The sequence below is a fragment of the Apostichopus japonicus genome, chromosome 6 (genome assembly GCF_037975245.1).
Source record: "Apostichopus japonicus isolate 1M-3 chromosome 6, ASM3797524v1, whole genome shotgun sequence".
Classification (NCBI taxonomy): Eukaryota; Metazoa; Echinodermata; class Holothuroidea; order Aspidochirotida; family Stichopodidae; genus Apostichopus; species Apostichopus japonicus.
The window spans coordinates 177,728-193,424 of record NC_092566.1 but is presented as its reverse complement, the minus strand read 5'-3'; the positions used below and the strand labels follow the sequence as shown (position 1 = coordinate 193,424).

The following is a 15,697-nucleotide window of genomic DNA, read 5'->3' as shown; positions in this document are numbered from 1 at the left end:
ATGGTGTCTTTTCACGCGAATGAAAGTTCGTTGACCCTATTTCGAGTCCTTAGCAACGACGATTGGCAATATCTACTGCATTTGGATATGCATAGCCTAGCCGTATGACTATGAGATATCAAGTGTTACTAGTTTGACAGAGTACAGTTCCTAACTTAAAGTACTTACGAAAGCGATGTAAGACAAATTTGAATCCGTAAGTTGTTACTTAAGATGGTGTTATTAATGTCACATATTAAGCGGCAGTAGTGTAGGACTTCTGCCAAAGACTGATTAAAGTGATACAACTGATTAACCAACATATTGATTTTAGACTAGAGTTAGAATGTGTAAAAGTAAGTTGGCCTGACGTTAGAGTTAAAGTCTGATTTAGCCTAACTAGTTAGCCTAGGACCTTTAGGCCTAACGTTAATGTACGCCTACACTACTGTAGTGTAAGTAGGCTACATTATTTACTGACAGCTATGCAATAGTACAGGTTTGCGTAAGATATACGTCATTTGGTCTTGGTCTTTCCTTAGCAGAGGGTCTAGCCTACTGGTACTTGGCCAAACATGAGGGTTAGATTGCAACGCAAAGCCCAAGATAGGCAAAGGAGTACGGTCGCCTAGTTTAGACTAGTAGTAGCATGGACACTGCGAAGTTCGAACAAGCATTGAACACCCGAAAGCTATAACTTCCTTTTATCGACAAATATGTAAGTACTTGCTTGCACACAGGTCATTTTGGAGAGGAAATAACTTTAGCTTCGTACATTTTAGTGAAATTTGGCTCTTCCTGTAGGTTGTCATGGTGAAATCATGTATTTCTTTGGGGTGTCCGAACTTCACAGTGTTCCGAACTTTGCAATACTGACTATATTAGGGCACTTCTGCAATCAGGCCTAGCCTAATTTGTTCTCAGATAATAATATAATTTCAGACTGTAACGTGTGCATATTGTGAGTACTAATTGTAACACAGACCTACTATCAGGCCTAGCCTATACTATTCATCACTTCAGTACTAGTAGAGAGCGAGGAGGGTCGGGCTCAGGAATTAAGATAGGGATTTTTACACACTGGCTGCCTGCACTCAACTGAATCTATTCTTGCTTGCCTGTAGCCTTCCCATAGCCTGAGGCAGGCTTGCATTACAACACATACTATTAACATAATTATACATACCAACAATGCAATAAAATTAGCAACAACCAAACTATGCAACAGCTGCAACACCCAGGAATAGCATGTTAAGTTAGTAAGGAAGAGTAGAGATACCCAGAGACATGATGCCCTTTGTATTAATGTGAATTATCTTTACAAATTCAGAGATATCCCAGAGACAGTGCAAACAATCCGGCAACATTTCCATGGATACTTTTAGTCTGGAGACATCTTATGAAATCAGGAGATTGCCCCCAGAACTAAGGTACATCTGGTCACCTTAACAAAAGCTATACATGAGAAATTGACATTCCATGAAGGATGTGAGAAGTTCCTCGGCTTAGCATAAACTTGAATTTCAATGACCTAGGCCTGTAGTGTTAGGTCTAAGGTAGTGCAGGACAATATTGATTCAATTTTAAAGCAACTTGCCCAGTGGGGCAATAGCTTCCACAACTACTTGCCCTGATAATTTTTACTTGCCCTGAAATAATGGAAATGAAAGGCAGACTGGTAACACAATAATTTTTTAATTGTGATGCTAATGTTTATTTGCATTTTTTTTTAAGAAACACTAACATCTGCAGGATTTAATATAAATGTTTTGTTTCTTTGGCTGCATCAATCTTTATTTTGTTAAAGTTGTGTAGCCTAGGCAAGGTGAAAATTGCTTTTGAAATAGCGATTTTAGGAAATGTGCAAAGCTATCGTATTCTACCATAGCATAATATGAACATAATAATGTCCACCATTGAAGAGAAGCTGTAGCAGGAACATGAATAGATCTACAAAGAAAACTTTTGAGGCTAATGGTCCACATGATGAAAGATTCTATTTAATTCAAGTATTTTTCCTCACATGTACACAAAAATCAATACTGGCATCTGGTATAGAAAATATATAAATACTTAAGATGGGCATTAGAAAACTAAAGTTTATTCATCAAGCTAGTGACTACAAGAAACAGAATTAAACTTGAAGAAAAATAAATAAAATGTTTTTTTTATACAAACACTAGGGTTACATGTGAAACCGTTATCAAAGTCTATTTGCAAGAATTCAAGTTGATTCGGTCATTCCTGAGAGTACTAGCTGAGCAAATACTAAAGAGATTATACCAAATGTTTTATGCAATAGTTGTTTTGTAATAATTTAACATAAATTGTTTTATAATGTGTTACCGACAAGAAGACATTGTTTCTACTGAATATTCAGCATGAATGACACGAGATAAAGCACAAGAAAACAGGTTAACTGCATTCATTGAACACAATAAGACCTGAGCAATAAGTATCTCTTTTACTTTCAAAAGATTTGTGTCATTCTGCCTTCATGACAAATTCTCTTCAATAGTAAGGCCTATTACTTTTTACTGGAAGACTTAAGGATAGCTATTTCCTCAAAAACAAAGCTGTAATGGCATGTGTGTTGATTGGGATATCTATGCAAGACTTTGAAGTTTGAATTACTGGCACAAACGATCATTGTGCAGAGTACTACTCATATCAGTTTTATTTCCTTGGTTTGTTTACTAAATCATCTGTACACTATTTCATTCTTCCTTCATGGTTAACTTTGTCAGAATGGACTTTCATTTTTGTTCTGGCTTTGTAATTTTGGTTTCACTTTTATTGCTTGAACCAGAAACATACATTTCAACATTCATTTCAAAATGCTATTCTAGAGTACATATGAAATCACATGCTAACAAAGCCAGGATATTATTATTGAACGCATTCTTTTTATAAACATGTACATATCTTCTATTGTCCTGCAGGGAATTGAAGTAATCCTGGGTCTAAGTGAGGGTTTGCTTCAAAGAGGAACATCAGTATCCAAATGATGGTGATATCATAGAACAGTTACATGAGAAATGTCTCGCTCTACTGTGTCTAAGTCTCGAGCAGATAAGGCTAAAGATAAAGACAACAAAGGTAGTACATCTGCCCCAGCTCCACCTGTTAACACTGATGTTATACCAGGACGATTTACTGAAAACGATTGGTATGTTCAATTACAGGCAAATGCACTTGTGATAGCATTTGTGATGTTTGCCTCTAGATGCAATGTTCCAGTACAAAAACAAATGTGACATTGGCACAGTTTCCATATACCTCAATACTGAGTGGTGCCTCATACTAAGTGGAAGCAAATTTTGTTTTTACAGTTTTTTTTACAGTTTTTTTACATATTCAAGAATGACAATGTCCCTTACTATACATATAAGAAACACTATAACATTTTGTGGAGGTGGAATGTTATTAATTTAATAAGCAGAACTCAAACTTTTGTAACCTCTTGAGCTCAACATTTCAGAAAGTGCCACATGAAATGATCTCATACATAGCATGTGCATGTTCCATATTAAGAAGGAGTAGGATAATATTTTTGTATTACTTTCATGTGACATCATTAAATATACAACACATCGATAGGTGGTCATGTGGTAATTTTGTTACTGAATTACTTTAAATCTTCAAATTAAACCAAACTTGTTAAATCAGCTCAAACTATATATATACAGGCTCCCAAAACATTAAGTTAATCCAAAGGATAGTCCGGTTGAAATTTATGTAGTCAAAAATTAATTTCCTCTGGACTAATATTAATAAATGGTCATCTCAATGGTAGAACTGCTACTTTTAGTAGCTCCACACTATAACAATGTGTACCAAGTTCTCAAACCTAATATAAGCAAGTTTCAACAATAGTGTCATCACTAATTAGCATGATTTGCAGTGCATGGATACAATGCAGAATCTATGATGAATGTCCTCTTGCACATATTTAAATTAATTCATAGTTTCATTATTTTTCTCTTCTGTTTTTAGGAATGTAGTGTTAGAGAAAGAAGATGGGGAAGAGTTTGTGATCGATGTGGTTGCAGATATTGTAGACTCTGCCATTAATGTTATCTATGATAACTACATACAAAAGCAACTTTATCCTTATGTGGTGGATAAATCAAGGGAACTATTCTTGCACATCATAGAGGTAAAGATTTTTGTTTTATATACCGATACAGTAGTATGACTTTGATTCCATTACCCTTGTCATTTATATAGGGAAAGTTTGTTTTCATTAACTGATACCAATTTGGACAGTTCAGTGCACAAATGTCCCTGAATGGCATTCTTCCATGCCATCCATGGTTATGCCACTCCAGAGTACTTCTCACATGCCTGTCATTGGTGATCCAGATTGTACAAAGGATTCCAATGGAATCAGTCTGGCTGTTATCTTAGGATCTGATCATTGCTCTTATTTTGGTTTAACTGTGTAATTTGTAAGCAATTTCATCTATTTGTAACTCACAGTGGCAATTTCTAGCAAGAGACAAAGGAGAGGCCAATCCGGTGGAAGATGAAACTTGGGCAGAGGAAGATGGTAGGTTAACAGAATTCAGTTCATGCTCATGAAATGAAAGCTTATAGGACTGGAAGATGATCGGCTGTGAGAAGGTGTTTCCTTTTGTTTATCAAAAACAAGTATCAAGAAGCAAACATTTTGGTTACATCTTCCCTTCATTTGAGGATGATTACATCTCCCCTTCATTTGAGGATGATTACATTTACCCTTCATTTGAGGATGATTACATCTCCCCTTCATTTGAGGATGATTACATCTCCCCTTGATTTGAGGATGATTACATTTACCCTTCATTTGAGGATGATTACATCTCCCCTTGATTTGAGGATGATTACATCTCCCCTTCTTTGAGGATGATTACATCTCCCCTTCATTTGAGGATGATTATATCTCCCCTTCATTTGAGGATGATAACATTTACCCTTCATTTGAGGATGATTACATCTCCCCTTCATTTGAGGATGATTACATTTACCCTTCATTTGAGGATGATTACATCTCCCCTTCATTTGAGGATGATTACATTTACCCTTCATTTGAGGATGATTACATCTCCCCTTCATTTGAGGATGATTACATCTCCCCTTCTTTGAGGATGATTACATCTCCCCTTCATTTGAGGATGATTATATCTCCCCTTCATTTGAGGATGATTACATTTACCCTTCATTTGAGGATGATTACATCTCCCCTTCATTTGAGGATGATTACATTTACCCTTCATTTGAGGATGATTATATCTCCCCTTCATTTGAGGATGATTACATCTCCCCTTCTTTGAGGATGATTACATCTCCCCTTCTTTGAGGATGATTACATCTACCCTTCATTTGAGGATGATTACATCTCCCCTTCTTTGAGGATGATTACATCTCCCCTTCATTTGAGGATGATTATATCTCCCCTTCATTTGAGGATGATAACATTTACCCTTCATTTGAGGATGATTACATCTCCCCTTCATTTGAGGATGATTACATTTACCCTTCATTTGAGGATGATTACATCTCCCCTTCATTTGAGGATGATTACATTTACCCTTCATTTGAGGATGATTACATCTCCCCTTCATTTGAGGATGATTACATCTCCCCTTCTTTGAGGATGATTACATCTCCCCTTCATTTGAGGATGATTATATCTCCCCTTCATTTGAGGATGATTACATTTACCCTTCATTTGAGGATGATTACATCTCCCCTTCATTTGAGGATGATTACATTTACCCTTCATTTGAGGATGATTATATCTCCCCTTCATTTGAGGATGATTACATCTCCCCTTCTTTGAGGATGATTACATCTCCCCTTCTTTGAGGATGATTACATCTACCCTTCATTTGAGGATGATTATATCTCCCCTTCATTTGAGGATGATAACATTTACCCTTCATTTGAGGATGATTACATCTCCCCTTCATTTGAGGATGGTTACATTTACCCTTCATTTGAGGATGATTACATTTACCCTTTAAGGCATTTGAGGATGATTACATATACCCTTCATTTTAGGATGATAACATTTACCCTTCATTTGAGGATGATTACATTTACCCTTCATTTGAGGATGATTACATCTACCCTTCATTTGAGGATGATTACATCTACCCTTCATTTGAGGATGATTGTGCTAATGTATATCACAAGTGCATGAATTGACTCTCTTTATGGTAGAGATAGTCCTTCATTTAAGGCTTTCTTATAGTATGTAGAAATTGCATTTCAGTTGCATTCCCCATAAGTTTGATTCTTCAACTTGATCTAACCTGTTTTATTCAATATAACATGTGGACTGTAATTTAAGATACTTGAAGCCGAGAACATGCTGATGTAACTCATATGATAGACAGATGTAATGCTCGATGTATAACAGGCACTGTTATTGCTAATTATGATAGTAGGCTAATGTTTTGAAATGTGCCTCCCAATCCCCTTGAGAAATGTGTGAATGATGACCAATATCATGCTCTGGTCTGTCAACAAGATATAGTATTAAGAGATGAAGAGTTATATGTGTTTGCAGATAGTTCATCAATTTTCTTCGATACAGAACCCTTACCTAGTGTACCAGATGCTTGGGCACAGGGTTCTGTGCCTTATCAGGCACTCCCTCCAGTCTCCCCAACCATGTCAGAGCATGATACAGAGGTAACATCCATCAGTAGGATATCTAACCCTGAGGTCTTGGAGGACCTCCCTAGCACCCTAAACGAGACCGGGACTGTTGAAGAAGCAGAGACAGAGACAGACAGGAGTCAGGATAAGAAGATAGAGGAGGCAGAAGAAAAGGAAGATGAAATTGAAAATAACAATAATGAGGAAATCATTGAGGTGAGCTTCCTGAGTGGATGTCAATAAAACAGAACATAACATGGTGTGGTGTTAGTAAACTTCCAACAGACACAGAGCAAATAAGCAAATAAATGACTATGCTTATTTGTTAATAGATTAAGAGGCATTTTATGTTGTCTTGTTTAAGAGGGGTAGGGTTGCAATATTTTTTTGCCTGTTTTATTCAAGTGTTCCATTTTCACTCTTTGCCAAATCTTTAGAGAGTGCACAAGGTCTTATTTTCTGCTCAGGGGTTTTTTTTTTAGTAGAAGACGACAGTCTTGTGAAATCACTGCTGCACAATACAATGAATTGTGTGGAAATTTTGTCTGATTGATTATAAAAGCAAGAGAATATAATAGGCTTAGTGGAGGAACATATTTCTTTGCTCATTTGACCAGATAACAAGACTATTTCTGCATTTGGGGGGGGGGGGGGGAGCAGATGCCCATATAACCCCCTCATCAATGTGCCTGTGCAACAGAAAAATTAAAAGATGAGGGTGTAATTAGTGAGTAATGAAGTGAACCAAGATGAAGCAGAAGATTTAGAAAGATGCCAATGATGAGAAAAGTGAACTTAAAAGCAATACCCATAAACCTTGTAATTTTCACAGGATTGCTTTGACTAGGTTGTTAAAGAATCTTATGCGTCCATACAGCAATACATTGGTGAACCATTCGATCTTATAACACTATCTTAACATTGGGTAAAACATGCGTTTGGCCCCTCCCTGGTTGTGAAAGATACAGGGCCTGATAGGAGCTCTGTTTTCTGGTTCCCTTGTAAACCATGTGTTTTAGCTGGCAATATACGCCTATGGCATAAGATCACTTCAGCTCGAATGCTATTGGTTTCCCCTTTCATCATCTCATTAATTTGATACCCTGTGAGGAATTTATGTGGTTAGCATTGAAAGTACAAGTCTGCAATGCAAAGTGCCTTTCAAACAATGAGTTGATCATTTGTAAGAATCCTTACCACTTCTGTGTCCTCCGTATTTTTCAATGCTAACCATTATGCTGTATCAATGGTAGCCCCTAAGCTTTATCATTGGTTGCCACAAACCTGTATCCATGAACCCAAACAAGAAATAAAATGATTCAGTGGTAGTACTAGTAGGACTACATAGCAGGACAGAAAAATGGATCTGTAATAGTATTACTTAGTAAATAATTAAATTTGGCCAGATTAAATCTTTCACTATCATCATCATGGTAAAGAAACAAGTTCACAAGAAAATGAGTCAAAGAAGTTTCATCACTGCATAAAATGCCACCTGAAATTACATTCACTATAATGTCTTCTTTTGTAGCATGAAATAATAAATATTTAGAAAAGTTTTGTTGTTTTTGTATCTTGCAGGAAAAGAAGAAAGACAATAAATCAAGGAAACCCAAGTACAAACCTTATAGAGGACCCATCAGATCAGCAGGGGTGCGCTCTATAAACAAGCCACTCGACGAAACAGAAAAGGAGTTAATGGAAGCCGAGATTAGGGCCAAGGGTGGTCTTAGTCCAGTCAAAAAGTCTGCATTGGACTACATGCCATCTTCATGTCATAACATTCTAAAGGTAAATGAAGAAATAGTTTGGATAACAAGATAAGAAATACAGTGTAAGGCGAGTGATCTAAATAGGCCATCAAATAGCTGAACACCTTCCCTCCATGAAAATTGTTCACTGGTTGGTAAAGCATAATTAGTTCTGTGGCCTGATATAGGTCAGGTCTCATCCATTTTAGCCATCATAATATGTGTCCATGGAAATTAAATGCCTGCACAAATGACAGAAAATTGTCATAAGCAACTGTGTTTACAGTTTGAATACATTTCAGGGTTTGCAGTAATGTTCTTGTTTGGTAGGGAAGAGCCTGCATGCAACAGCCCCTTGTCTTGCACAAATTGACTTTGCTACCAAGGCTGCTCTGTTAAATTTGCTTCTACTTGCTCCTACTGCTAGGAAGATCTGGGGCTACAATTAGGGTTTAAGTTGTAATGAGCTATGCATAATGACTAGACTATCTCCTCGTAAGATATGTGACTCATTTGACCATATAACTTGCACATGGCAGTTGTTATTGTTAGCAATAGGTTTGATTTCATTCCTCACTGATGGTTACACAGCACAAATATGTATCCTTTGTCAGATTACATATAACTGGAGCTGATTTATGGAGAGCTTAACTCTTTTTGTCATAACATTTTATGCGCTATGCTCACATTAAGATGACTTGCAATTGATTATGACAGTAATATTAAAGGAGAACATTTGTAATGTGGCTTGTTAGTTTGAAACACTTGTAATTTACTTGAAAAAGGAAGTTACATTACTTAACTTCTTTGCAAAATGATCTATTTAGGTACAAACAGGAAGGCCCCCAGGCAGCAAAGATGTAACCTACGATGATATGGGTAATGTGGTGGCAGTGTTCAAGCTAGATCCAGAACAGCTACCATCTCATAGGTAACTCTCATGCTATTACTTCCTTAATATTTACTAATGCTGATCCTTGTGCAAGGGAACAACATATCTCATGAGAAAGTAATTGATGTTTTACACCCAATGCGGTACCACATCTTGACATATTATCATACTGGACAAAACTACTTTGTTTTCTTTGCTTATGCCAACCTTCTTCAAATGATTCTAACATCATTTCATAAGGTAGACTACTGGGAGCAATCTCTAAAGTTATATAAATTTACTTCACTTACTTACCTGTCTCACCAGAACAACTGCACTCTCCCTGTACCATGTCTAGACCACCTGCAAATTGCAAAATGGCATATAACAATTAAATTGTAGCTCTGTGTGTTCATGAAAGTGAAATTTTCCATAGTAGAACATCTTTTCTACATTAAGAGCAGGGTTCACAGTTCTGACACTGAATGTCCTGAGGTACCCATTTGTTGTGTAAAGTTTTTAAATCCTGATTGATTTTGTTTCTATATTGATTCATTCACTATATTCAGCATCGATTGGTGGCAGTGACAGTAGTTGATATGAGACTGAAGTGACAAAGGGAGTGACATTCTGCTGTTGCTGAGAATGTTTACTATCCATTATGGTAGAATGACTGTTTAATACTTTCATTTTGCTCTTCTTTAATAATATGTCACCAGCAAAACTGTCTTCATTGCTATATTTAATAATAAAAAAGAATTACAGTTTTATATCAAATCATCAACTTTACTTCACATCCAGCATAGACCATTGTATGTTACTATGCATGAAAGATGACGTGATTTCACCATGTTTCTACATCTTTGTTTAGAATTCGCACCAAGTTTACAGTAATAGATCCAGCTGTGGAGGCAGCTCAAGCCAGATTACAAGCTATGAGAACTGGAAGACATTACATAAACACTCCATCAGTCAAACAGGTCAGAGATAGAAGTGCACAGCAAGGTAAATACTAATCAGATTATATTCATTATGGATGTTATCAATGCTGGTACATATATAGTTGTATGCTATTCATTATGGATGTTATCTATGCTGGTACATATATAGTTGTATGCCATTCATTATGGATGTTATCTATGCTGGTACATATATAGTTTATATAGTTGTATGCCATTCATGATGGATGTTATCAATGCTGGTACATATATAGTGTATATAGTTGTATGCCATTCATTATGGATGTTATCATTGCTGGTACATATATAGTATATAGTTGTATGCCATTCATGATGGATCATGTTATCTATGCTGGTACATATATAGTTTATATAGTTGTATACCATTCATGATGGATGTTATCAATGCTGGTACATATATAGTATATAGTTGTATGCCATTCATGATGGATGTTATCAATGCTGGTACATATATAGTGTATATAGTTGTATGCCATTCATTATTGTTGTTATCAATGCTGGTATATATATAGCATATAGTTGTATGCCATTCATTATGAATGTTATCTATGCTGGTACATATACAGTATATAGTTCTTTGCCATTCATGATGGATGTTATCTATGCTAGTACATATATAGTATATGTAGTTGTATGCCATTCATGATGGATGTTACCTATGCTGGTACATATATAGTATATATAGTTGTATGCCATTCATTATAGATGTTATCTATGCTGGTACATATATAGTTGGATGCCATTCATGATGGATGTTATCTATGCTGGTACGTATATTTGTATATATAGTTGTATGCCATTCATTATGGATGTTATCTATGCTGGTACATATATAGTACAAATAGTTGTATGCTGGGATATATGGTTGAAAGCAATTATTAGTTCAACATGTTGAAAGGTGCTGTTTTCAATGGACATAAAATAATTTAGAGAGCTTGTGGTAGGAATGTTGCAAAAGATATGTCAAAATAGTCTGTTACTATTTAAAAGGACAGATCTGTTAGCTTAGACTTGGCACACTATCATAGCACACATAGATATCTTGTATAAAAAACAAGAAACATTGTTATCATTGAGGCCATGGGCAGCAATCATGGGGGCACGGGGGGGTATCTTATATCCACCGCAATATTTGGTGGCATAGTTTTCTTTGGTGGCTATAAATAGAAATAAGGGGTGAGATTATTTATCCAAATCATATTTGGCGGTGGCTAAAACTTCATCCAACACATGCTGCATGAGGTAAATGACCCTTTGGGGTCGTTTCTGTGACCTGTGACTGTATAGCATGTTGTCCCTCATGATTATTATCATGTCTGTACATCTCTTGTGTATGAGTGTAAGTACGTACAATCATATATATGAGAACTGTCACTCCTATCCCACTTGTTAGAGTTGCACATGCCTCGATTGCACCTGTTTCACATGTATGTAACTTAGGAGTCATATTTGACAAAAATCTGAACATGGAGTGTCATGTAAATGATATCTGCCAGGCTGCATTTCTCGCTGTTCATAAGATTGGTAAAATTCATCGTTTTTTGAACAATCAAACTACCGAGTGTCTCGTCCATGCTTTTATTACATCACGCTTGGACTACTGCAGGCAATAGTGTGCTCTTTGGTCTCCCTGATAGTCAACTGGCTAAATTGCAACGCATTCAAAACTCTGCTGCCAGGCCGATCACTCGCACTAGCCCTGTCTCTCACATCACCCCCATACTTCATGATCTTGAAACAATATAGGCAAAGGTTATTGTACATAAAGCAAGCAATCTAACTGAATATCATTTACCTACTGTAAAGTTCCCCCAAAACTGTAATACTGACACTCTTATCATTTGTATTTGTATTCCTCTCTCACAGGAACAGCAGCAATGACAGTGCGGACCAATGTAACAAGTGTTGCAGCTTCAAGTTCAACCACACGGAAAACAAAAGATGTAAATGATGGTGTAACACCACTGCCCCCACCCCTGGTAAGTCAGCCCTTAATAGTTAAACATCCTTCACCCAGGCCTTGTAAGTCAAGCATAGAAGTATAACAACCTTACCCACCCCTGGTAAGTAACAGATAACAGTCTTCACCCAACCTAGGTATGTTAGGCCAGTAATGGTATAAAACCCTTCCCATTCTTGGTTAGTCTCCTGGTAGAGTCATCACACGTTTTTGTTATTACATTTTCCACATCACTCTGTCCTCCCCCTCCCACCCCATTAGTGTACCCTTAGAGCTGTTCTTATCCCTTACGTGAAGATGTAACCTTTGGTGGGACTCCTCATTACTTCCTGATTCCCATTGTGAAAAGAAGAGAAGTATTCTGTAATTGATTCCTTACCTTATCCCTCACCCTTTGTTTCCTAATTAAATGTATCTAACCCATCATGTGCTGCATTATGTGTTTCTTTCTAAATCTCATTTTAAAATGTAATCACACAAATAAATTTGTGTATAGATGAATAGTGTTACAAAACGATTGGTATAGTATAGCAGACTTGGAAAACTTGACCACATGACCACTTGCACCTTGTTGCACCTTACATCTTTGTGTATGTATGTAATTTCATATATATAACTGCCTCCTTACTTAGTTTTAGTCCATATTTTATGTCCATATCGACCATGATATTACAGATATGATTGTCTTTTGTCTTAGTATCACAAGTTATTATCATTTGCATGTTCTTTTTTATTGTCACACCACAACTTGTTATTTTCAAGCTTTTCTCCTTTACAGATTGAATCAATGGAGTTATCACCAGGAGTAACTGTTAGGGAAGGCAGTCGTTTCAAGCAAGGCCCAAGGCTAGCCATACGACAGAGTGAAGTAACATCTGGAAAGATCCGATCTTTACGACCTTTAGTTACATTGGACAATAAGGGAGTTGCTATTTCAGTTGGGGACATTATTGGCTCCCAGTCTCCTTCAGTTAGACCCCTGAATCCCAATGGTCCTATACCTCCTATCATCCCAAGACACAGTTCATCACAAGAAAATCTTGTTGAGTCATGAATGTCTTGCATAGAAATTAGCAATGACTTAACACTGGAATGGAATGAACATTCTGAAGTTGGATTCAGGATTGTTTGTTAAAGCTATCATTTGTAAAGTGCCTTGCATCAAACATTTGTGTTGCTCTTTTTCATTATGTTTTTTGTTAACTAATTATTTACAAAAACTTGTTTCTTAGTTAGCATGTCAAGTGTTACATGCAACAACAAACTTAATTCTACACAGAGAACAAGTTTGCAGCAACTATTTTCACACAAAATTTCACAACAAAATATTAATACATGAGCAAGGCTTGAGTGTTTGTATGTGAGCATTAATTCAAGTTAGGATGCTTTGACATGATGGTCAAGCTTGCGAGACAACCAGTCCTCCTCAAATTCACTTGAGCATTGATAATATGTTACTTGATAGCACAAACTACCCCAAGTACTGCCATTAGGATTCATACTTGAGCGCAGCTAATTAATTGACCAGCCACCGTATGATTGTAACTTTCCTGTGTGAAGACAATTTTGGCTTGACCACTGAAATAATGCACTGTGTGTTTAATCATGAATTTGTGCAGAGGAGCATTCAGTATCGGGTAGATATTCATCTCCCCTGTTCTTGGCCAAAACAGGATGGTATCTGCTATAGGCAGGGAAGATCGTAATGCAATCCAGCCAGTAGGGAACAGATCAAACTTTCAAATAATCACTTTGTATGCAACACTTTATTCTGACCAAGTACTTAAAGAAATTAACTTGCTTGCAGGAAAGGTTAACCTTGTTTCTGTTTGGTGACAAGAATCAACCTATTCAGCAGTATTAGTAGTTTTGCTGGTTATCTATCAAGGCCATTTTCCAAAGGTTTTCATAAAGTCAGAATTGAATAAGCATACCTATACTAAGTAATTTAATTTAAGGATTTGCATCTTATGGTAGAGATTTTCCACGGTATGAGTTTCTTCAAAATGGCTTTCCAAGTGTTGTTTTAATATTGTGAATACAAGTAGTATTAATAGATCAAGGATGATGCAGTGAATCCACACACTATTACCAGAGGGATTACTATGTCGTCATACATACCATTTTAATGTGTAATAAAGGATATTGTATTAAACCATATGGTGTGCTTTGTTCTTATTGCTTGTTTATATGTTAGAAGCTAACATTGTGCAGCAAAACACTGTACTCATTGTTTATTTCATCACATAATTTCCCAGGCTTTTCAGAGTAGCCAGGGATTAGTCAGGGATAAGCCAGTTGCACACAATCTGACACAGAACCCTATGTCTAACCATCCTTGAGTAATTGAAGTTAAAACCCTCTGCAAACTCAAGTACATGTGACTTCAACAGTCTCTATGCATACATTCACATCAAATGTTTCAAAGAGTCATTTTATATTGTATGATCTATTCATGGAGTTTTCCTCAGAAGGTCACATATTTGAATGATATAGATACCTGAATTTCCTTCATTTGGGCAGTTCGGTAAACTAGTAAACCTTTTCACCAAAACTTAAATTGCAGCTAGTTTATGGGGATTGTTAAGTTATAAAATGTAGAAGTGCCTTTCTTGGACCAGTTTAATGTTTTAACACTTATAGGCCAATGCCAATAGGACAAAACTTGCAGTTCCCTTCCCTCTACTCTCGTGCGTGTAAATCCGGAGGGAGTACTCACAATGGCATAGACAGGTGCAAAGTGACCCCACAGAATATTTCGGGACGACATGGGATGACAAAAGAACAATAAATTGCTATGATATATATATATATATATGATACTGGATATGCTAGTTGTCTTTATAGAGTCCCTCATTAGCGATACCTTACATAGAACAAGGTTACTCTCAACAAGTTAACTGTGATTCAACAATTGACACTTTTAGGCAAAGTTCAGTGTGTCGTACAGAACTTCATTGTAGTCTATTGAAAACACCCGACATCTCCATGTGGATCATATAAATATATATGAGATACACAACCACACGTACTAGCCCTATTATTTAATTGTGCATGCTCGATATCGTTCGTTTACACAAGGTCGCAGTCACATGCCAACATGTGACTCCCCCGCCCCCCCCCCCCAAAAAAAAAACACCAAATCTTCTAAATGGCTTAACTAGGTCATTTTTATAACAGACGCACGTAAGTACACGAATGTAGTTAAAACTATGAAAGTGATAGCAACATATGCATTTAAGCCCCCTTACCGATCCCCCCCCCCCCCCTAGAAGGGCAAACCTCTCAACGGACGTCATCAAATTGTGTTGCTCCTATCCACCCCCCCCCACCCCTCTTAAATAAATATGATATGTAAAGGATAATCGTGAAAAACTCGGTGCTTCTTAGGAACTATCTGTGGTTCAATTGTTTCATTTTTGCGTTTAATGTCGAAATTTCCATACTGGCTTCGGGGCTGCTTTCTCCGTCGTTTCTTTGTTCTAAGACAGCAGCGGCGTGCGCAAGA

At 36.8% G+C, this 15,697-nt stretch overlaps 1 protein-coding gene across 2 annotated transcripts; it reads left to right on the top strand.

Annotated features, from left to right (window-relative positions):
- Positions 1 to 53: 53 nt before the first annotated feature.
- On the top strand, positions 54 to 14,347 carry LOC139968569 (uncharacterized). Of its 2 annotated transcripts, none has more exons than XM_071972663.1 (10): positions 54 to 196; positions 2,922 to 3,148; positions 3,976 to 4,138; positions 4,462 to 4,531; positions 6,563 to 6,843; positions 8,209 to 8,418; positions 9,206 to 9,309; positions 10,121 to 10,254; positions 12,096 to 12,208; positions 12,968 to 14,347. In XM_071972663.1, the coding sequence occupies exons 2-10, from the start codon at positions 3,018 to 3,020 to the stop codon at positions 13,241 to 13,243; spliced, it is 1,482 nt and encodes a 493-aa protein (XP_071828764.1). In that variant the 5' UTR covers positions 54 to 196; positions 2,922 to 3,017; the 3' UTR covers positions 13,244 to 14,347. The 2 variants fall into 2 exon arrangements, with proteins under 2 accessions (XP_071828764.1, XP_071828765.1); XM_071972664.1 differs by lacking the exon at positions 54 to 196 and adding an exon at positions 1,311 to 1,409.
- Positions 14,348 to 15,697: the final 1,350 nt, after the last annotated feature.

Bases quoted from the DNA above. Each gene is read 5' to 3' on its own strand.
- LOC139968569 (XM_071972663.1), top strand. From the start codon at position 3,018: ATGTCTCGCTCTACTGTGTCTAAGTCTCGAGCAGATAAGGCTAAAGAT. The intron at 8,419-9,205 runs GTAAATGAAGAA...TGATCTATTTAG, and splicing joins CATGTCATAACATTCTAAAG to GTACAAACAGGAAGGCCCCC. The intron at 10,255-12,095 runs GTAAATACTAAT...CCTCTCTCACAG, and splicing joins AGATAGAAGTGCACAGCAAG to GAACAGCAGCAATGACAGTG.